Source organism: Cotesia glomerata, linkage group LG2 (assembly GCF_020080835.1).
Source record: "Cotesia glomerata isolate CgM1 linkage group LG2, MPM_Cglom_v2.3, whole genome shotgun sequence".
Lineage (NCBI taxonomy): Eukaryota > Metazoa > Arthropoda > Insecta > Hymenoptera > Braconidae > Cotesia > Cotesia glomerata.
The window spans coordinates 7,462,100-7,486,525 of record NC_058159.1 but is presented as its reverse complement, the minus strand read 5'-3'; the positions used below and the strand labels follow the sequence as shown (position 1 = coordinate 7,486,525).

The 24,426-nt window shown below is 37.4% G+C and overlaps 1 protein-coding gene across 8 annotated transcripts in view; it reads right to left on the bottom strand.

Annotated features, from left to right (window-relative positions):
• LOC123259329 (protein groucho-like) overlaps window positions 1-24,426 on the bottom strand; it is a 53,111-nt gene that overhangs the window by 4,409 nt on the left and 24,276 nt on the right. For all 8 annotated transcript variants that reach the window (XM_044719701.1, XM_044719697.1, XM_044719698.1 and 5 more), the window contains 3 exons: window positions 15,108-15,245; window positions 11,060-11,336; window positions 9,261-9,286 (listed from right to left, as the gene is read on the bottom strand). In XM_044719701.1, the coding sequence (XP_044575636.1) occupies window positions 9,261-9,286; window positions 11,060-11,336; window positions 15,108-15,245 (441 nt within the window). The remainder of the gene's footprint in view (window positions 1-9,260; window positions 9,287-11,059; window positions 11,337-15,107; window positions 15,246-24,426) is intronic.

Sequence of the window (24,426 nt, the reverse complement as noted above, 5' to 3'; positions counted from 1 at the left end):
TTTTTTTTTGTGTTGGTTGTCTAATGGGTTTATTTTCTGCTATTATAAAATAAACTTTTATGACAAATAATGTCATAAGCATTGTTCAGGTATTAAACGACCTAAAAAAGCAATAATAAATGACTCAATTGCAAGGCAAGTAACTGGAAGTAGTACCAAGTAGTATAGAATGGAAAATTAATAAAGGAAAAAAATAATGTATAAAATGATAAATATGGTAGAGTCTGGGCAAGTCTGGCTGGTATAGTAGGTAATAGCGTTTTTCCATTTATCTGGTAGAATCTGGAAGTAGAGGTATAGCAGTAAAGTCTCTACTCAGAATAAGAGTAGAATAGGAGCAGCTCAGTGCCTAGTCGGTATGGAATGCCAGAGAATGGAACATTTCCGTGAGTACGTGGCTTAACGAGAAAAGAAAGAGATGTGATGAGAAAAACCGGGCGATGAGGACGACCATATTTGGATTGTGCCCAACAGACAAAAAGACGATGTGCAGATATAGATATAGAAGCATGAGGGAATAAGGGAAAAAAAGATTAAATAAAAAGCGAGTACCAGCTCTGGCAGTGTCAGTGTTACTTTATCCTCTTTAGTTTCCTTTTCCAGACTTTACCCTTCTGTTATACACTTTCATTCTTTTTCTGAATCCGAGTCTCAAGGGAATCGCGTACACTCTTTCGTGGCAAACGAAATAAAAAGCTCAGCACACACAACTCTCGGTCTCGGATGTATATATATATATTTATTTCATTCCATCGGTTGTACACAGTATAAACGTATATTTTCCGGCTGAGAATACATCTGTTTCAGCGCGTCCAACAGATATACTACATCGGATTTATCTCCGGGGGGCCATCGTACACAAAAACGAGTTTTGAGATGTCTATCCGAGGATACAAACTTGTAATAATTCACGTATCTTTTTCAATAAATATCCTCTAGTACCCTTTATACTTATTTATACATTTATATATGTTCCTTATTCCTTTTAGAACCTTCAGAATTCCTTTGATCCAACAGCTATTATTTATATTTATTTATTATTCCGTTAATTTGAGAACCACTCGCTGCAATCTTGTAAAGCAGCTGGGGTTTTGCGGCATCTCCGTATACACCGCTTGTAACCTGTTAGATAGGGTGGAGTGAGGAATAAGGAATAAGGAATAAGGAATAAGGGAATAACAGCCGGTCTAGTGGCTTCGCAACTAAAAAGGAAGATAAGAGTCACTAAGGTTTAGAGTAGAGTATTAGGGTATCTATCTCCATCTATATCTATACAGTTGTATAGTAGATGGATGTACAGAACTAGAGTCCGAGATCTGGTAGGAAGCACTTGTGTGCTGTAGGTGAAATTATCAGGGTGATTGTGTGACAGAGGAAGCAGGGAGCTATTCCTAGTCGGCTTTAGCTCACTTACCACATTCGTGGGTTGATAGCCCTCTGCTTCCTACACTCTGTTCGGAAAGCCAACCAATACTGTCAAATTGATCCTATCCCTTGAAAAGCCAAAGCGTCGCTCTACTCTCTGGTTGCTTGAGGAGATCAGTACAGAGGGGTTACAGGTCTGGTTTACTCTCTTCCTAAATTGGATAGGTCGCATGCCAACTTGCGGAGAGAGTCATTCTCTAGTAGAACTATATTCACATTCTCAACATCCTTGACAATATCTTGAATTTATTGATCGGTGTTGATGTTTCTTCAGTATGCAAACCCAAAGTCTTTCCCTCACCTTCTGTTCGACACAAACTACTTTGCCGTCTGACGTCTGACGTCTGCCGTCTGCTCTATTATGTTTTATATCTTGTCTATTATATCCAGTGTAAGTTGTGGTTGTTCAGCACGTCGTGTTTTCCAAACTTGTCACTTTATTAATAATTTACAGTGTATCTTTGACTAGGGAATCCATAAATCGGTGTTAATAATTTGATTGAAAATAAATAATTGGAGCTTTCAATTAAGTCGAGTGGATGAATTTGAAAGGAAAGGATGAAGATGATTTATGTCTTATACTAGGGCTCACCTGATTCTGATGCCCTAGATTATGCAAGAGGTCATTCGTGAGCTTTAGAGTTTTAGGTGATGAGTTTTATCGGAGTTTTGTTGAGTGATTTATAACAGTGAGTAATTGCAATTTTTTATTTAACATCAGCACGGCCGTCGTCTATATGACAAAGAGGGAGTTTTGGTCATTTTTGTTTGGGAATTTTATTTATTTGGAAATGGAATGTGAAATGGGTTGTAAAAAATAGTTGTAAAAAAGTAAATAAATAGTGAGTTGGTCTCTGATTTAAAACGTGTCGTTCGGCAAAGAGAAAAAGAGAGCGAAAACGCCGAAAAAAAAATTACGAGCCATGAAAAAGAAATGTTCTCGGGGGAGTAAAATGTTCGAGGTACATGGTACACATCTGTGTGGATGTGTGAGGGCAAAAAGGTTCAACGCAGTGAAGCTCTATTAACTACTGGCATGTCGTTGTACGCGGTAGCAAGACAAAAAGAAATAAAATAAAATAATAAACTATACATATAGAATAAAATAAAATAAACATTTTCTGACACCTAAAATTTATTCAACTACTCATAAATATTGTCTCTTATTCGGAAATATTATATATACTTTTGTTTTAGATTTTTTTATTTTAGAGCTCACCGCAATCTCCCTTTAACCCTCGACTCGCTGTTCATCCCCGGGCAGCTTGAACGAGTTCTCTCTGCGGTGAAATTTGCATTTTTAAATTAACTCGGCTCTGTTTGCAGCTATCTCGGTTCCCAGAGTAATAGTAGTAGTAGTAGTAGCAGCAGTAGCGACGGGGTTTTACAATTTTATGCAACAGCGCGCCCTGTACTGGGTAGAGACCAAGCACCGACACTTTAACCCGGGTTATCGACATTGTTATTATTGTTATTATCGTGGTATAACCGCAAAACGAATGCAGCTGGGTGGATCAGATAGGAGTGGACCCCAAAAGAGTGTGGTGGGTGATCGCGAGCTTTTAAAGGTTAGGGGTGAAAAGCACTAGTTGCAGAGCTACCACCTACACTTTTCTCCTCTCTCCTCTCCACCGGTATTACATTTCATTCGATAATATTCTCAGCGTTTACTATTTTCACGGCTATTTTCCGATTACTTTGCTTGTTGTATTCACCGAAGAAAACCAATACCATTTGCATTATTTTATTTTTCACCCATACACATTTATTTTTTATTTTTTATAATTGGTATTTTCTTTAATTAAAATTGAAATTTAATATTCAACTACTAGCTGTACATATTTGATTTTAATTATCGAATCGTAAAATTAACAATTACATTTTTAAAACTTTGTCGAATTTTAAATTGCTGCTTTTAAATACTTTTTTATATTACTTGCAATTAAATACCGTTTATCAGGCGAGCCACAAAGTAGGGAGATACAAAAAACAATAAAGTAATTGAAGATAAAATGGAGGCTGATCGGGAATTTTGGGAAGCTTTTCATCCGAAAGAGCAGCAAAGTATTGGCAAAGAGGTAAACAGTTAAAGTCAGAGGTAAAGAGGGTTGGGGATCGGGACGGTAATTGAAAAGCTCGTGATCTGGATCCTTTGGAGTGTACTACCAGTGTGTATATATGTAGCATAAATGTATGTCTGGAATAGAAGACTTAACTCATTCTCTTATTTCTATTCGGTCTTTGCGGTTTGTCTTTTTTTTTTTTTTTTTGGACTCGGTGGCTGGCGTCTCTGTTGAACCGAGTGAAGGCGAAAAAAGTCGGCAACAATGCCCCTGAGGTGGATTCTTGCGTGGCTGGCTCTCAAGAGAAACCGAAAAGAGTTTAGCTGGTGGTGGTGAGGAAAAAGGGCGATGAGAAACAAAGAAAAAGTGTTGAGTTTAACGAATGGTTTCGCAAAGTCGGGCTGCTGGCTTTGCTCCTGAGGTCATTACACAATGAGAAAAAACTCGACGTTAACACGAACGTTGCCGCGGGTAAGATCAAATAGCTTAACAAAAATTTACGGGGTGGAGACTCTACTCATTCCAGATCCGAATCCAGAGTTTACTCTTATGAGAATAACAACTTTTTAGTTTTTAAATGGGAAAAACTCGCATTAAGTATTAGACGAATTTATAGCTCGTTCCAAATTTAAACTTTGAATTTATTTTCGTTGATTTGCATGAAGATGGAGTGAATAAAATCTAGCTTGGATGACAATAATTAATAAAAAGAGTAAGAGTGTTAAGTGGGAAGTGATTATAACGAGATCTTGGAGATAATTCTTGGTATAAAATCCTTCCTCGACAATAACAGCGAGACGATAGACTACTCGAACGTCTCGTTAAATCTCTTGGCCAATTACAAAGTCCTTCCAGTGATGCCGAGACATTCGACAAAAAATATAATCCATCCCCATCTCTGTCTTTATCTCAATCTTGGTTTTGTTATTTTTATTTTTATTTAAAAGGTTTGCCGACACCGCAAATACCTGCAGTTGAAAAAGAGATTGAGATACCGGAGGCGAGAAAGGGGAAAATGAGAATATTATTGTACTAAATATTGTGATTTTATTGCCAGATAGGTGGAGCATATTAAATAATAAAAATAGCAGTAGTAGAAGTAAGGTTTGAGCTTTAAATAAAAGACTATAAAACTCTTACACTTACGCCTTGGTGCATTAATTTACAGACTAATTACTGGCAGGGAAAATTATTAAAAAGTTTAGCCGAGCGTAATAAAGTGCCGTGTCGTTAAAGTCTGCGATTATGTCCGCAAACGCGCGCTAACATGAAACGAGTATACAGATATTAATGTAGATTTATGTCTGCGTTATGTGTGTACAGTGTGTACTGGTAGAAGTTTAACAGCAAAATAATATAGGTATAGGTATATATAATATGGTTCTAGAGTTAACACGCGAGTACGCGAGAATGTGACAAGCATTTGTGTTGGCACTTCACCCTACAGAGCTTTGTTTTAGTTTTATGTTGTTTTTATTATTTTTATTTTGTTCATTCTCTCCGACACTTCTTGTTACCTTTGTTTTTATTACTCGTTAGTTTATTCATTTACTATTATTATTACTTTTTTGCTGTTGGCCGCATTGCGCTGGACACCGATAAAAATATAATCTCCCAAGAGTTAGTTCAACTATTTTTTAATTATTATTATAAATTTTATAGAAAATAAAAGTTTGTGACAGTAAGTAGTTATAATTGAGATATAAACCTCCCGAGATTTTAATCTGTTTAGTCTTTTTTCTTTGATAGATAAAAAGTAATTAACTAAAAATATGGGTCTAATACAAATCTAAAGTAGCTTACGGTAAGCCGATTATAAAATTAAAAAAAAAAGAGAAATGAGAGTAGGTAGTGAAAGAAGGGCATTAGCGAGAAGATGTTTTTAATTAATTAATCGTTAGTAATCTTTTCATCTTAACCCTCGAGGCTCGCGGGCGTAAAAGTTAGGGTAAAACAAACGGTTGAAAAATGACAAGTATATAAGTTTATAAGTTTACCTCAACTAGAAAGTTTGAGTTCGAATGGAAATGGAAACTTTACTGGAAGCGAGGACGAAAGAAGACGGTCTTATTAATCTTGCGTAATTGCCGAGTTTTAAAATTATCAAGTATCTCGAGTCGAGTTGAGTAGTGGAGTGATGAAAGAGCATCATCATCCCCTTTCTCTGTTCTGTTGGTGGATAGAAGGATAGAAGAGTACGACGTAATGGATGTAGGAATAATAAGTGAGGTGAAGTAGAACTGGAATGTTGTGCGAGTGACTGCGCAATTACTCCTCGCCTTAACTACTCACTCTTCCGGCATAAGGTATAAGGTATATACATATATACATATATACCTATAGAGCGCTTCAGAGGAGCTAAACCCGGGAATAGGAAACTCTCATTCAATTCTACCTTCTAGCTTCTACCGGCAGCACAGTCAGGTCTCTTCAGTCAAAACCATCCGAGCGACTACACACCCCAAGCCAAACCAAACCAAACCCAAGCCCAACAAACACTGCCGGATTCTATTCCTGCGTGTCTCTGACTCTAGTTCTGGCTCTCGAGTCTTCTCGCCACCGCCGCCATCTTGTAAATTAATTAATGCGCCTAACGAGATCAGAGGTGTCGGTAAAGCAGGATCGAGAGTGCTACCGAGCCTCACTACCACTACTACCCCTACTAAAATCAGCTTTACTCTCTCTCTGATCCTCTTGCTCTGTTATACTCGATGGCTTTACAGCTCGGCGAGTAGACCCGAGACCCGTGGGAGGAGCGTCGCGACGCTTAAGGGGATCTGGGAGTCTGAGAGTAGGGTTAAGGGCTCGGTATTGAGGACTCGTCGGTAGTAGTTGGATGACGGGTAAATTAGTCTGTTCGGAACTACCGGCGTCGCTCCAGGGCTACACACCAAGATCCCAGATACTTTGAAACGTATATATATAAAGTATACAGGGGTTGGAGTCGGGTAGTGTCAGGTACCACGATCTCTGCGCTCTTTCAACCCTTTCAGGCTTGTCATCCAGACTAGCCCCCGTTTACATAATGCAAGCCACTTTAATTAAAATAAATTACGCTTCCGCGTCGACGGATTATTTTTTTCTCTTCACTCTTTACTTTGTCTGTCACCCGTGGAACGTTTTTTATTTCGCTTTTTTTTTTTTAATCTCTTTTGGAGCGAGCTCTCTTGCATCATTTCACTTTGCATTCCACCCTTCTATTTATTTTTTATCCCCTCGAAAAGCGTACCGACTTTTACACGTTTATTTCCTCTGAAAAAATTTAATTTACTTGCATAGTACATTTTTAAATTCTTTAATTACTTTTTAACTCACCTTTCATTTAATATTCCGTAAATATTTTTCTAAGATAATTAAATATGAATTTACTGTATAATAATATTGATATTAATAAAATTATTTTTATAAACTCGGATTAATTTCTAGCAGTTGCTTTTGTTATTAGGCAAAAGATTTTAATGTCAATAGAGAGTTTATTATAAAAACTTGTAAATATAAAAAAGATATAAAAAAATAATCGATGATTTTTATTATGAATAAAGAAATTTAAGAGACACATAATATCATGATTCATGAATGAGTTAATCGTGTCATGATATAAAGGGGACTCTAAATATATATAGATATATACATGTATAAGGTTATTAAATTTTAGATGTACGTTCCCGTCGCGATTATAGTTTATAGTTTGTTGCTTTATTGTAGAGTGTTGGTATTAGTGACAGTGATAGCGATATACTGATGGCGATAGTACTAGTTATAGTTATAGTTATAGATATATAGAGTACAGAGTGCAGAGTATAATGGAAGTGTACTCGAGAGGTCACGCAGTGGATATACCTGTTTATTGTAAGACACGACGAGGGATCGTGAAATAGATAGTAACGTTATATGATGCATTATATGTCTACTGCAAGCTCCAACCCTGTCTACCTGTCTCGGCTATTACCATTAATATTTCAATTTTATGACAACCCTCACACTTGTTTATTAATAAACACCGTACCACATTTTACAGCTTAATTACCATTTAATTTACATTTTTATTCCCTTACTTTGAATAATTTTCTCTACGTAGAAGTTATAAAAAAAATTCTGTTTTTTTTTTTTCAGGTTGAGCAGAAACCTTCATCAAAATTTATAAGTATCTAATTGTAAGTTATCATTTTAAATATTTAAATATTTATCACAAAATCAAGACTTTAAATTTTGAAAATTACATCTCTAATAATATTAACGAGACGTAGTAAATATATAATAATAATAATAATAATGATATATATGTCCATATATCTATTGACGTAAAAGCCATTAACGCCTATCACCGTAAGTGTAATCGATATTGCACGAGCCAGTCAGCGCTTATCAATCTGTAATAATTGCAGGTATTAAATGGGCGCTAATTATGCTTCGCAATGTTACACTATTAGTAGTTGTATTAGCAGTAATGGTAGTTGTACATATACGGGTAATAGTACAGTAATAACTGGTGTATCTCTATCAATCGCTGCGGAAACTATCCTGCTTACACGTGTACCAACTACTCTCTATTATCAACTAAATTAAATATCTACTTAAATAACCGTAGTCTAATTGAGCTCATGAATTATTTAATTTATTAATTACTCAACCAAAATTAAGTCAATTAATTTTAATCAAACAAATAATTGTAAAGATATAAATAAATTTATTAATCAACGAAAAGTTAAATAGATTGAGGGTTTAGACAGAGTCAGAGAGCTCGCAACTGATAATATAAGCGGGACTCTGGAATCCAGCAATCCAGGAACCAGTCACAGTGCAAGTGGGTCGCTGTGTAAGCGCGTTAAAGTTTTCAGAAAGTGCTTTTAATAAACGTACGTCGAACGTCCGTATACGTTTTTTTTTTTTATTTTTTAAATTCGCCTCTTTCTCTTCATCCATCCAGAATCCTCTGGCCTCTCATTTAGCTTTATACGAGGCTTTTGCCGCTCACTTTTTTTTACTAAACTTTTTGCATCCCTCGCTTTTATATCCGAGCAGCTCACCGCCCCCTACCCCCTTTCCCGGTATACATTATGCACACTCCAAAATTTTAAGTACATTTCGCTCTAGCGACATCTAATCTTTTTTACAAAGCTAAATTTAATACTTTCTCTCTACTCGGTTCGCATCCACTCACACACACTCCCTATTTTATACATTAATTATTTTTCATGTCTATGAAGTTTTAGTTTTTCGTTTTTAAATCCACAACACACCCTTAGGTAAAACAATTTTATTTTTATTTATATTTATATTTATACATCTGCGTTGTACTTTTGTAAAATTTATTATCTTTTTACAAATATAATTTTAATTAAAAATTCAGCAAATATTTATAAACAGCGCGTTTACATTATTTCGAAGAACAATATCAGCGGTGAGACGAATAGAGGTTCAATGTCAGTATTAGGGGTTCGATCGTGGTTGAATGGGAGCTCGAGGATAATTACATCGAAGCTTAATTGCGACTCCCAGGCGTCGAAGCTTATCTCTCCTCTCAAATTCATACATTCACTGTTATTATTATTATTATTATTATTATTATTATTATTATTATTATTATTATGATCATCACTACACGAGGAAACTAAATTTATCTCTGTCTTACTTAACTACGGGGTTCCTTTTACGAGCTGGGTCAAGTTATCGCGTCAATTGAGAATCGTTACACTAAATTTAGCTGAACAATTAACCTTCGTAAATTAATGTCTAATAATAAAGATGAGGGCCATATAAATGTTTACTTACATGCCTCTCTTCGACGGAATTTAAACCTGGAACAGAAAAGAAAATTTCAATAAATAAAATGAATGAATGATAATAAAAATAAAAATAAATAAGGATAAAGTTTAAGATGTCGAATGTCGGATCTGCTGGAGACATCGCTTGAGCTGGTTTAGTATAAAAGGCAAAGTAAAGCTATAAGGCCGATATTAAAGGAGCATCGATGCCAAGCACGATGCTTTTATCGAATAAATCGAGTGGCCGGAAGGCCAGAGTCAGCTGTAATTCGACTCGACGAAATACTTGCATGCTTACACGAGTCTAGAGGAATTTACTCAAGTTGAGAGAAGAACCAGCACCCGAATAGCCCCAGGGCTCTTTCCTCTTTCCCTCAATACAACAAATTCCAGCTCCGCGATCCAGAGTCTCTTTCCTCTTTTCTCTTTCTTCCTCCCTCGGGTTCCATTCTGCAAGACTTGACTCGACTACTCGACTACTCGTATCGTCTTATATACCCTTTGACAAAATATAAAATGCCGGAGTAGAGATAAATAAAAAATAGAATAGCTGTATAGTACCCGTGGGTAAATAAAAGCTCCCGGACGTCCGCTGGATTTTAAAACGCTCAATTATACTTTTTATTCTTCAGACTCCTCGGAAAATATTTTTATTTTATAATTAAATGACAAGAATTCAAGTGAATGAAAATATAAAGGTTTATAAATACCGAGCGAGATAGTTTATAAGAACTTTTAATACAGACTATGGACCGTATAGTACTACATAAGAATGGAAAGAGGATTGTTGAGAATCCAATTGAGGTGGGAACTCGATGTAAAGAAGATGACAAGCAATAGCTGAAGCTCTATAGGTTTCACTCTGGATGTTTCTGGTGGTGTAAGTGAGCCAACCCGTGCATTGGTGTACCAGAACGGAAAGGGAAAATGTAATGTACGTAAGAGGACGTGGTTTAAAGTACTCTTGTGCCAAGAGAAGCTTAAGCCCGGTGTATAGCTGTGAGCCCTCTGATGCTCAAGGCAGAAAGCCAACTCAAGTCACTCGGATATGCTTGTAGTTGTAGTAGAAGTAGATCCAAGTTTAGGAGAGAAGACGAGTCGGAGGAAAAGGAGGAGGAGGAAGACGGTTCAGACCTTAGAAGTAGGTGTCGAGAAACGAAGAACGAGGGGATGAGAGGAAGAAACCGGCGAGGAAATCCACAGCTTTGTCAGCATTCCTTCAAAATTGAGTTCTATCACGTAATACTCTGAGATGATTCTCTGGTGGATCTCCAAATCTTTGGATCTCTGGATCTCCGCTCGGTCTTGGTGTAGGGTATCGAAGGTTATTTTTTTACCGCAAAAAAATGGTGAGAATTATTTTTTCTATTTTTGGTTTAAAAAAAGTACAAAAGCAGGCGAGATGTTTGGATTGAGGTGGTGTAAAATAAAAAGTTTAGATCGGGAGGAAAATAAGATAGAAGATAAAAGATAAAAAAGTGGATGACGAGGGTCGGATATTGGACAAGAAGGTGCTTCTGGATGAAGACGCCGAGTAAACATGGTACGAACAAGCTGGCCTCATTCTCATCATCGGTGTACACACTCGATAGCTGCTACTCGAGGATCCAAATCGATGGGGACGTGCCGACGTTGCAGAAAAGCCTCTTTCAACCCGAGACCTACTTCACTTTTACTTTATTTTTAAAGATACCTCCACTTATTTATCTATTTATTTTTACCATCACTCTTTACTAGTTTTTATACTCGCTTCATGCTTGTACTATATAACATGATATATTTTTTTATTAAAAAAATAAAACTTACCACCGTTGGGCTTTAAGTCGTCGGGCTGACCGCGATGGAGATCAGGTTTGGTTAGCATAGACAACGGATGAGCTCCAGCTCCTCCAGGAGCAGCGCTTCCGGGGGGAAGTCCCAGACCCAAAAGAGCTGCTGAGGCAGAGGTAGGTACTTGGAGTCCACCACCGGGTCCCAGGCTAGGAAGACCGGGGATTCCGGGGTGAGGGCCCATCGCTGCGCCAGGAGGCATTTGTTGGGCGTGCATTTGCTGCAATAACCTCGGTAAATCGGGCCTTTGTTGCTGTAATTGCAAAAATATAATGAAATTTTTGTTATTATTACTTAGTACATATTGATATATTTGATTTTATCATTTGTTTGCCTTGATTAATCGCAAGTGGTAATGACATAATTGTCAATATTGTTTTATAATCCAGCATCAAAATCGGTACGATCAATGTTTATACCATTTAAATATGACGTTTTATCATTGGTAATAAATAATAAATAATAATGATAATAAAATGGAGCGAATGCTGAATAGGGGATAGGGGAGCAGAGAGAAAAATAGGAGATTAAAATTGCTGACAAGGGTGAAATGAAATCTATCCGTTATATCAATTGGATTATTATCCACATTCACCCTCAAACAGCACGTAATTTTAAAATAAAAATGTTTTATTTTTTAGTTTTTAACACCGGAAATCACGATTGGAAAAATTGAAATGGTAAAAATATCTAAAAGTATATAGAATTAATGAATAAAGACAGAACAGAGAGATTTAGTAGTCAGAGGGTTGATGTCCGTGCGTTACATTGAGTCCCAGGGCTTCGTTAGCTTGGTCTGTTTGTTGAACGTGCGCTCATATACTCTGTCGTCACTGATGAATAAATAAATCCACTGGTTCACGTGAAAAAGATAAATAAATAAATAAAAATAAAAATAAACAGAGAAAAACGTAATATACAGAGAATGAGTAATTCAGCGATTCACGAGGACTTTGGGTTGAGTTCTTTTGACTGTACAGTACGCGGTACACTTTTTTCGTTACACTCATGTTGAAACAGAGTGTTTTTTCCAACTTTTTTTTTTTAATTTTTTTTATAGCTAACTTGAGTCTTTACCGTGTTTCATTACTTTTTACCAACTGATGTTTACAGAATAAATTTTATTTTGTTTTTAAAATGAAAAAAAAAAGCACTTGTGTAAATCTCATGCTTGTGAGCCACATTTTCCGATTGATTATTCATTAAAAGGAGATTAAAAAGACTTGATAAATATTTGCAGCCACTCTGTAAGTATTTACTTTTTCAGCCGAGTATTTTTTTATTATTTTTTTACCTCAAATATTTATAAATTACTTATTTATTTACTCAGTATGGACTTTATGGAATAAAGATTTATACATTTTGAGTAAAAATAAAGCCGAGTTGGTAATAAATATAGAATCGGTGGGTATTAAGTGATTATCAGAGTTTAGAGTGAGTGAAAATGGCTGAGGCGAGAAAGAGTATCTCTCCAGAGCAACGACAAACAAATCGTAAACTATTTCAACAGCGTTTTGGCCTTCCTGTTGTATTTAATGTCTATACATATATATATATATATATATATATATATATATATATATATATATATATATATATATATATATATATATATTTAGTCGTTGTCGGTGTGAGAGCAAAAGTCAAGTAGGAGTGAGAGAAAAAGGAGCTGAGACTGAAGGATTTGGGAGTTAAAGAGGATAGAGGGTAGTATAAAAGGGGGCGGAATTACTCTGGAGCTTTGGGGCTTCATGTACACTCGTTAGAACGGATTGGGGTTGGTTCAACCAGAGGCAAACCAACAACAGAGTTCAGCAGTACTAGTATCACCAGCCATACCAGGGTTGTAGTAGTTTGTTGTTTGTGTTAGTGTGTGAGTGTGTAAGTGTATTAGACAGAGCCGGAGCTAGGTTAGCACATGAGCTGTGAGTTGTGAGTTTGAGGATGGTGGTGTGGGTTAGAGAGCTATAACTACCACGGGAAAATGTTACTCGGTAGATGGTTTTGGGTATGAGTGCTCGACTATTACGGCAAGTAGTTTGCTGAGATAATTAAATGGCTTAACGATATAATAAGCCAGACGTTAGTACGACACGGATGGCTGAGAAGTGAAACATACATTTCGTGACGTTAAATTGCATCTAACACTTTAACAACTGCTTAATACTAATACATACAGCATATACAATAATATATAACATATAACTAACCGCTGAAAGTTTTAAACTTTTCGGTTTTTATTTGTGTCACTGCGGGTTTACTCGTGTTTATTGAAATAAAAATATATATTTATGTACACATGATAAAGTTTAAGCCCAGAGGGTGGTAGGTGGTAGATGGTACAATTCTAGATTCTAGGTCATAATCCTTGTGGGTGAAGAGTGCAAGAGTAGCAGCTCGCGATGAGAATTTAACCAGAGCAGAGTGAGGATCATCACGCGAATCCGCTCTTGGGTATCACGGATCAGCAGTTTTTGGCCGGTGCTTACTGCCAGCTGACTCGGCTCCGGCACGGATAAAGATGAAGAAGTTTTGCTTCGCTATAAAACCCGGGTAATGAAAAAGATTTAAATAAAAGGGGTTTCTAAGTTATCAAACCGTTTACTGTTTAGTTCGGCTGGTTAATAACTTGCCAAACACTTTTTACAACTTTTTATGTTAAACCATTCCACGATAATTGAATTTAAACTTTTTCCAGCATTTAATCAAATATTCAAGTGCTCACTTGACACAAATACCCGACACGGGCTTTAATTTGCTTTTAATAAAATATTTAATTAAAGATTATGAGTTATCATTATAATTGACGCGTTTTAAACGAATTTAGTTCTCGAAAGTTTTTAAATAAAATGACACAGAAGTAAGTCGGTTATAACTCTGTGAGATGCAGCGTTAAATCCCGTGAGAGTTGCGGTGAAATGGAAGGAATCCTCGGGTCTAAGAGCCAATGTGTAGCAATGCAAGGGCTTGATAAGAGATAGGGTTGTCAGGAGGACAAAGACGGTTGATAACTTTGAGAAGACTTCTTGCATGTAAGGATTTCCAAGCGTGCAGAGTACTTTACTGTAGTGGAGGAAGGAAACGACTCTGTCGAATTAAATGGGAAGAGGAATAGGAAGAAGACGAGAAGGATGAAGATGAAGACGAAGAAGATGAAGATTAGGATGGAGATGAAGACAATGTGGGAAAGGAAGATGAGGACATTGTCGCTTGCGTGAATTCAAAATTGATCCCTCTGTTTTGCAGTCCCTCCGGGGTTATTTCCTCCGTTGGATCTGCAGCCTATTTTCCGGAGCGGGTGAGCGAGGAATGCTGATTAGTTGGTGCTTGAGCATACAGAACCATAACACTATAATCTATCCAACTGGTAGAGTTTACTAGGAGGATAAGTTAGCACGTCGGCTGGAGAGATGTTCTCTCACTGTGAATGATAAGATTCACAGGAGATTCGTGTGTCGGTGTTGGTTGGCGGTGGCGACACCAGAAAGACCGGATGGATAGATATATCTATATCTATACTATTATGGGTAGTGTGAGGGACCGAGATGAACGAACAAGGGAAGAAGGAATATGTCGAGTCTGGTCTTGGGTGATGGTGAAGTGAACCCGCCGGCTTAATAGGGAGGAAATTGAGTGCTCGAGAGCAATATTGAGGAGAATTTCAGATTTGCGAGTAGAACAACCAATTGAGAAGATGAGGCGGTAAGAGATTCTCTTCTCTTCTCTTAACGAGAAGGAGATAGTTATGCTCGAATAAGATGAAATACACTTAAATGTGTATATAGTTATATGCTCAACGTGTTTTAATTAATGTCTGTCTGGTTTATGATTGTCTGGTGAAAATTATCGAGAAAATGAAAAACAATTTTGATGGAATTCAATAAAATAGGTAATCGGTAATTGGTTTTAATTTTATTGTCGTTTTGAATGAATGAGTGAATGATGAGTGAATAAGTGAATAAGTGAGTAGTTGATTGATTTGATGGTTTTAATGACACTGAACGGTTTTAAATAAAATACTTACGCCAATAATTGAATTTAATTCGGTCATTGTGACTTGTTTTGCGCGGTCGACAGCACTGGCCACTTGCTGATGATGCTCTTGTGACAAAAATGGCAAGATTTGCCCGATGATGGCGTTTAACCGTTTGGCAATCTCCGTCTGTAAAATCAAAGAACAAATAGTGAATTAATATTGAGGTCAATACATCTCGAGTCTGTTGAACTAGTCAAGTAGTGGTAGATGAGGGTTAAGGAGTAGAGAGTAGAGAGTTGAGAGAAGAGACGAAGATGAGAATGCTGGTGGTAGTAATAGTCGTGAGAGATGCACAAAAGCTTTCAGTGCAAACGACAAGACGTTGAGTGTAGGACACCCGCCCGCAAGGAGCAATCAAGCTCGATATCAAAGCAAGACGAGCTACCAAATTGAATCAACCAAGTACCAGAGTCAATTTCTCAACGTCAACCGCATCTCTTAACCTCTCTTCATTTCTCACACTCTTACTCTCTTACTTACTTACTTACTTACTTACACCGTAAACCATTTATTTTAAACATAATAATAATGATACTACCGCTCGTCTAATAATTTTACAAACTTATATTTGAAATTCATTTTTTATAAAATGACTTGTCGACTTTGATAAACTTTAAATTAATTTAAAAATAGTATAAGAGAGGTAAAGTAACAAAAAGCTGTCAAGTAATTATTTAAAAACACTCAATTGAGAAGATGCGAGAGTTATTTACAGTTTGTGGTGAAATTTGTCACGAGATGAAGCAAAAAGTGAAGTAAAATAAAAAGCAGACAGTAGAAATTGGATTAAAACAACGAAAGCACGTAGAAAGCGACGAGAAAACCATCTCGTCGACGATTCAATCTTCAGACGACTAATAGAATTACTCAGACACCGTCGAGCTTTTTTTTTTATTATTTTATTTCTCTTTTACTTTAACTCTCCTGCTTCCATTACTACTACTACTAAACTCACGGCAATTAAAGTGCCACGAAAAGCCGCTTTTCGTTCACCACTTCAGAACATTTACTTTTTTCTTTACTCTTTACATCTACTGACAAAAAAAAACGAACTCTATTTTATTTCAATTTGTAATAGTATTAAATATTTAAATATTTAAAAACTCCTTCTCTAAAGAAATATCAGGAAATTGTCAATATCTGAATTATAATATCAATATTATACCTTATAATTTCGACAAAAAAGTAATCTCTTTTTTGTTGATAATAATTAGTACCAATTAGACTAATGTCTACCCTCTTTTGGTTACTAATTTATAAGGTATGTAAAATAAATAACAAATAATAATAACAATAGTAAGGGTAATGATAATAACTAACCAAACAACTCACGTGTACCACATAGCATGTCAGGGGATCATTAACAAGCTGGCAAAGTAATCCCCTCGTCATTTATATAATACGCAGGGTATAGTATGTATATACTCCATCAACATTCAACATCACCGCCATCACACCATCTACCACTACGAGCACCAGCAGCAGGCGTCTTTATTTCTTTTATTTTGTCACCCCTAAACGAGCTACGGCTCGAGGCGTCGAGTACCACTGGGGTGTGAACGCTAATTGAAATATCGCAGCCACTGAAATTCCTGACATTCTCACCCTCACAACACACACTCATACTCGCACTAGTACTCTAACAATTACTGGGACTACAACGAGTTTCAAGTAATGGTTTGAGTAGGCGGAAAAGGGCGTACGTTCAATCTCGCGATAACTTTAAAGGTGAGGATGAGAGTGTAAAGTGAAGAATGAGATGTGAGGGGCTGAGGAATGGGTTTTTAGGGTTCTGTCTGCTAAGGAGATACGTTTTCAAGGCGCCAGGTTTAAACCTCGGTTTCAGTCTCTCAAATAAAGGGGATATGACTCGTTTTAATTACTCGTCACCTCACCCCCAGTCATTAAGCTTCTGATTATAATAAAAAAAGAAAAATAAGAGGGAGAAAAAATAATGTTAGACTCAACTGGAGAAGCCGAGTTTTGTTTAAACTTTTAAAATATTAAACCCTTTGGACGGATAAGTTGACTTTACTCATACTATTTGCTAGACAGGATGCTTTAACCGTGGAAAAAAGCAAAATAGGAAAAAGGGAGGAAAAGTTTGAGAGTGAGAAGGGAAGATTGCAGAATCGAGGAGGCGGGGAGCAGCTGCAGACGTAATTGCGTTCCCGAGAAGTTTTCCCCGGGCGAGAGAGGTAACCAAGAAAATAATGAATGGGGTTCAAGTGCTCTCGAGTAAGCTGAAGGGTGGATGAGTGAGTCAGTTGTGAGGTAAAAGGGCCTAGCTCACTTTTTTTTCCTTCTTTTTTAGAGCAGACCAGAGTTTCACTCATTTTCTTTATTTTTATCTGGGTAGCAAAGCTGTTTTCAGGAAGGCTCGTTTCCTGGTCTCTTGTCTCACGTCTTACTCCAATAAACCGACTCTTTACCTACTGGACTATTAATTTATTTGCTTTTGTTCGGCACCAAAAAAAAAAAAGAAAAAAATCTTCCGTCTTTTAACACTTTCTGGTAAATAAAAGTTTACTTTGAATGCAATGTATTTTTTTTTTTTAAGCTGGATGAAAATTTTATTTAGAATATAAATGACAATAAAAAGTTTAAATACATTAAAGTGCTTGGAGCATTGTGTAGAATAAGGTTAACCGCACTCGACTATAGAGTAATGTAGGGGTAGTTTTATAGGTAGGGAATAGGGAATAGGGGCTTAAACGTTAACTGGCGTAGAGGCGTGGCATGAAAATGCAAACCAACGAACCAAGATAAAATTCTTTAGCTGTAGTAAAACGGTGACGTTAACTGAATGCTCCCACGACGCCTCTTTTAACTTTTTCTTCCTCTTTTCCTCCCAACTCACAACACCCTCATCTTTTTATCCCCATACGTATGCATTATATCACTATATACCTCCTTATATTCATACTTTTTCCTATTACCCATATGTATAAAAGTTATATTACATATATGTAGACATTACTCAAAAGTCTACTGCTACGGCTGTCGATACCTCAAGAGATACCTCGATAATCCAATACTGGAAAAAAAAATAAAAATAAAAAAAAACCCTCGAGAATCCCGATACTTGTAGTATTATCAAGTATTTTATAAACTTATATATATTTTTTCTATTTCTATTTTTATTTTATTTATTTTGTTCTCTTCTTTCCACTTGTAACTCTTCCCGTCAATACCAATGCTATAAAGTCGGATATATGTTCCCGAGAAAAGTTATTTCGTTCTTGTAGCTTTTATTTTACAAGATTGATAAATATATATAGATATGTCTATGAAAAATGGAAAGATAGAGAAAGAAATAAAAGAGAAATATTATGTTGACTTGTGTTTTATTGATATCGGGAATCGCGAATGGAGATAGATATTTATATTTGAGTTTAAAACGGTGATTGTTGAATTTAGTAGCCGAGAATGTCTTAGAGTGAATCTCATTAGCACGGTGAAATCAGTAAATTGCTTCTGGACTAACAGACATCTCATCAGAGAATCGGACTTTGAGAGACATTGGAATCAAGCATCAAGCAAACAGCATCAGAGTTTACTGGCAGTCGACACAGTAGGTTCATTGAAACATGAAACAGTAGTTGTCCGTGTCCCCGTTGTCATCGTTTGAGTTAGGACGGTGCTCGGGGTTCGAGTTGGAGTTGAGAGACCAGACTCGCTATGAAATCGAATAGAACAGAACCAGAATGGACTATTATGTAGTAAGGTTCAAAGGTAAACAAGAATCAATCAATTGTAGGTCGATGTCGATGTGTATACCATTCTAAAGAGACAGTTGACAAAGCAAGCACCGAAGGGTATATGTAGACAACGCTGACATTCAAACAGAGATACACGATACATCCCCAAAAGGGGATGATGTAATGGCCGTAGTTGTAGTTGTTGTGTACCAAGGATCACAGATCGGAAATTATTTCTATCGCAATTGCTCAGAGTTTTTCAGTTAGTCAACAAAGTGTGTGTGGTTGTCGATTCGAACGGGAAAAATAATAGACCGAGAACCAGAAGCCAAAGTGATCTCTTGTCATGTAGATAAAATCGATACGAACAAGAAGAAGAATAAGCAAAAGGGTGATGACGTCCTGAATTTGTGGTTGTAAGTGGTCCTTGAGCGATTGCAAACGTACGAGAGACCCACCCGATAGACAGCGAAAAACCTTGGTGTTTGGATATTTGAACAGCCAAGTGCTTCGTCAGCACTTTACTTACTTGAGATACTACTTTACTAGTTGGCTATATGGATCTATAGTGGTCCTGTATAATATGTACAGTGTGAGTGTGCAGCGCTGACCCTAAGGCTTGCTATTCTCCTCGATGACTTTAATATTTGAGACGAAGCGACACATTGTGTTGGATATTTCAGAGGGTCAAACTACTCTCCGTAAAAGGTCAAGTATTTGCATAATGTCAAGGATATTTACAATGGCTTAGGAAATAGGGTAGTCGGAAGTAATGACATCTACGACCCGAACGGTACATCTTTTATAACTTTGGTATGAATTAAATATTGAATGACAATGTATAGTCTTGGTCAAGTATAGGTTACACTGTTGGTGCTGGTGTTGGGAGTAATGATTGGCCGATGTCAAGATTGACGAGATACAAGAGCTTTTGAGTGGTATACACGATGTTCGCATGAACGAGGAATGATCGATTATCTTAGGTTCGCTCACTGGGATCCGGCGAATTAAGGGTAATCATGGATATTGAACGTTACTCCTTCCATGCGGAAGACGATGAGGGTTTGCAGTACCTGATCGTCTGGTGATATCGCTAATAAGGGGGTGTCCTTGAACACGATATAAACTATACTCTAGACTCAACTAATACCACTAGATCGAAGGTACACACCACTTACAACGGGATTGCCTTTACAGTCTAATACATACTGACAAGCTCCACGCTAGACTTGCTAACTGCCTCGTCCCTATTTAAATCCAAACCTTTGCTCCACAGCTAGTTAGATTATAGTACAAGAGAACCAACTCTGCTTTACTCTCTGACATTGACGTTTGCGACAAGATCACCAGCATATAATGTTGTGAATAAACAGATGGCCGCTGGTTAATCGACCGAGCGTAGCAAGACTCACTGAAACCACGTTAACGGGTTTGCACGATTTGATACCATTTACTCACACACATACACCCATACATTCTCACCACACTTTGTACGTTTATGTGTATATATATATCTAAACTAAACTCTGCTCTCTGCACTCTGCTCACTGCCGCGTGTTCAACCGCAACTGACTAGCATCGAGAGTGGCTTGCCCAGTCGAACGATGCTTTTGGCTTGACCAAGAACCACATCCTCATGTTCATAGGCTTGGTAATATTCACTAACCAACGCAGATAAATATATCCGTCAGATCCTTCTTCTATTTCTAATTTTCAACTCACATTTTTAATAATCTACAATTTCAAGTTGTCGTACGCTTTGGAACTCAACTTTGGTCGTTACACGCTTTGGGACTCAATCAATCATAAATTATTATCTATCTAACCATTGCAATGAAATTGAATTCCCATTGTCTACTCGGCTCTATTAATATGACAAAATCCCTTTAATCCTCGAGATAAAATCATAGAGTTAATTTAGTACTTGCAGTCCAATCCGTAGAGTAGCAGTAGTTAATTATCAAGATGCTATCATAAAAAACCTTAACAGATTCTCTTAACTGGGGCCATCCTAATTGACTCGGTTGTTCGTACAGCCGTAATTAGTGCTGATGAATGAAATAGAAACCATATTGTATAGTTGTAGTTGAAGTAAATCGTTGATTTGGGTGCATTGTTAAGTTGCGGCTTAAAACCGTTGGAAATGTTATCACCAATACGAATGCACTAGTTGTACTCTGGTCTAAACTCGGCAACAACTCGTATACAGTATACACAACGAGCAAAGTCTGATCAAGAGAATAGATAGAGAGTAGAGAAAGTAGATGTTGGAATAGAGCGAGAGATATCCGGTAGGTTGTAGGTTGTAGCTTGTAGATTGTAGCTGGTAACTAAAGCATCAGAATCTAAGTGTGAGTGGGTGGATGCGGTTGGACTAGGCTCGCACCCACCCGAGTGTGGTCACTCTCTGGTCAAGGCGATGTGAGAGTCCACTGGTGACCACTAAACCCACCTGATGTATCCAAGTTTCTCTTTGCCTCTCAGCCATTTGGCTCTTCCTATTCACCTCCCCACACAGATAGTGCTTCAGACAAACCAGTATGCATCATGTACCAGTGTACTGGCATCACTAACACCGAGGGTGATGCTATTAGTAGCGATGTTGTAGTTGTTATAGTTCTTGTTATACTTGTAGTTGTAGTTGTAGTTGGTTGATAGTAATGGTGGTGATATGAAGGCTTCGCCCCTGATTCAACTGGAGCCAACTCTGGCTGGCAGTGAGGCAACCAACCAACTAGCCAGCCAGCCAGCCAGCCAACCAACCAGCCCTTTCCTTTAGAACACTCTGACGCGCAAACCCGTAGCTCTGGCTTGGAACCGCAAACCCACAACGGGCTACTACCTTGATTAAACGCACCATACACCGCCATTATCGCTGATTGCGCTAAACATTATCGGACTTGCCACTGGGCACTACCACCTCTTGATACATGTTGCAGCAGCAGCAGCAGCAGCAGTAGCAGCATTATTATACCAACTATAACCTACATAGCATAGTTATACCATGAAACCCAGACACACCAGACTAGAGAGCATACAGAGAATAGGGAATGAGAGTAGATAGTATTATGTCTGCATGTGTGTATGTGTGTGTGTGTGTGTCAGTATTGTATGCTGTGATCCACCCACGGGACAATTATTGGCCAGGTTGCTCCAAAGCTTTCCGCTTTTAGATCCAGTATGTATTTCGCTATCTAACTCCGGTGGTGCTGTTGTTGCTGTAACTATTGTTGGACTGGGTCTCGGCTGACACATTCATCGGATATATTACTCGATAGACGGTTCTCCAATCGCTTATCTAATGCGCCTTTTGATAATAATTTCACAATGACTAGCATTATGGTTATGATGGAACTAAAATTCCGGGTGGGTATAAAACACAAAACTTTGGTAATACTTGGACGAGTTTAATTACCGGATTAATCTTAGTTTATAAAATAATCAGAGCTCTTGTAGACAACTAACCAGTAATATTTCAAACTGGTTGGTGGGTGTGTTCACCGAGGAAAGTTTTACCTTTCAAACAATGAGAATAAGTGTATAGGTATAAGGTATACATTTAAAATTATTAGTGAATATAAGAGCAAGAGTGGGTGTAACACCGCAAACCTATCTTTGTCTCTCTTCGGTGTAAATATATAGTAGAGTGTAGGAGGCAGGAGGCAAGTTTGTAATAATTTTAAGCGACTCGGCAGTCCTCGGGGAACCTACTTAATGTACGACGTAATTAACGGTGGCGTTCACCAGTCGCGTATAACAAGGCGGAAAGACGGTTGTGCTACAACGGGGTGGTAAATTTTCCTCTCTCTTTCCTCATTTCCCATCTTCCATCCCCCATCCCGAAGCCAGCTCGATTTCTCAGTCGTCTTTGTCGCTGTCCTCGTCTTCTTGCATTTACTCTCTGCCCGAGGCTCTCCGCAAAACACAAATTAGCGTCGGGCTCTGTAGTAGTATGTATGCTTTCCACTCTGTACTCTGTAATACCGAGTCGCTACGACAATAAGCAATAAAGACCGACAGCGTAAGGGTTAGAGTGTACGAGCAAATTGGGTGAATGTATATGTGTACGTATATATGTACGTATTCATGTAAATGTTCAAGAGAAAGAGATGTATAATATTATATACAGGCCCCTCGTTAATGCGTTGACGCCTTGGTCTTGCTTCGTCACCCCTATTTCGCTCTATATATATATGAACATTTACATACTCAAGACTCACAATACCGCAGCCATTCACCCATTGAAGCAACTCCCATACTAAAATGCAAACTCTCGTCTCTCGGTGCCTTATTACGTTCTCCCGCACACTTATTCTGACTGATATGTCCTCACCAAACAAAATCACTCTCACACCACAGTTCTGTCACTCGTGAATGCTCCCTTATTTATTATTTACTCACACACCCGAGTTCCTATCTCTACTGTGCTTTGCCGTGAATTCTCCGAGTAAATTTCTTGGGCAAGTGATTTTATAAAGTCTTCGAGAATCTCAACGGTTTGTTGGGGTAAACTTAAATGAATTATAAACTAGGGAATAAAACTTCAACTCCGAGGGAGCGTTTAGATTCTCAGGAATTAATTGACTGTTAAAAAATATCGCTTCTTAATTACCCATTCATTAAGTATAGGAATGAGGATATATAAGATATAACATAAAGTTTCCTAATTAAAAAATTACTCTGATTTTAATTCTCCTCCAATGGAACAAAAATAAATTCATATATATTTTCAATATAATATAATATAAATCTCTTAGAAAAAAAAAAACCTGACCATACTATTTTTCTATATCGTTGTTAAAATTCCATTATTTTCATCAGAAAAAACCGCAACTTCAATTAAATAAACCCGCAGAATATTCCACGTATCCGAGTTATTTCATTTCTGTATGCATAACGTATAAAACTTCTCATGCTCCAGCCTCCCCCAGACATATTTATACATCCTCATATCCTCATCATCATATCTGTATGTAAATGTATAAAATACACATACGAGAGTTATATACAGCGTTAACCACACTGGATTTTTAAGTCCCACAGATTCTCGTTTCATTTTCATCCCCCGTATCTGCATCATCTCAACATTCGTAATCCGTCCTACCTCAATGCCGACTGAAAGTTATAGAAGCGATGCTGATAAAATACATATTTTTTACAGCCAACTGTTTGAGTAACTTTATCAGTTTCCCATACTAATACCCATAACACACGCGATCTTATACACCACCACTTGGCTCCATATTCATATTTATTTTTTTATTTCACGACGACTTTTATGACACATTCAAGCAGTGGATTCTCGCTTTACTCGGCTCCTTCTTTTTCATTTCATTTTATACTTTTACTTGGTGTCTATCTCCATTGCGATCCAGCTACATCTTTCCTTCACCAGACAGTTATTTTTTGCTCTCTTTGCTCCCCTATTCAGAGAGCTGTAAAGGGAGTCAATCCCCAGAGTTTTGTCGTTGGGTTTAATATGTCTCATTTACATGCACACACTGAGGTATAAAAAGCTCTGACACTGCTGCTGGGATAAAAAACTCGAGCTTTCTGTTGTAGAATTTTTTCACCAACAGTAGACTCTAGACTAGAGCGAATAGTAG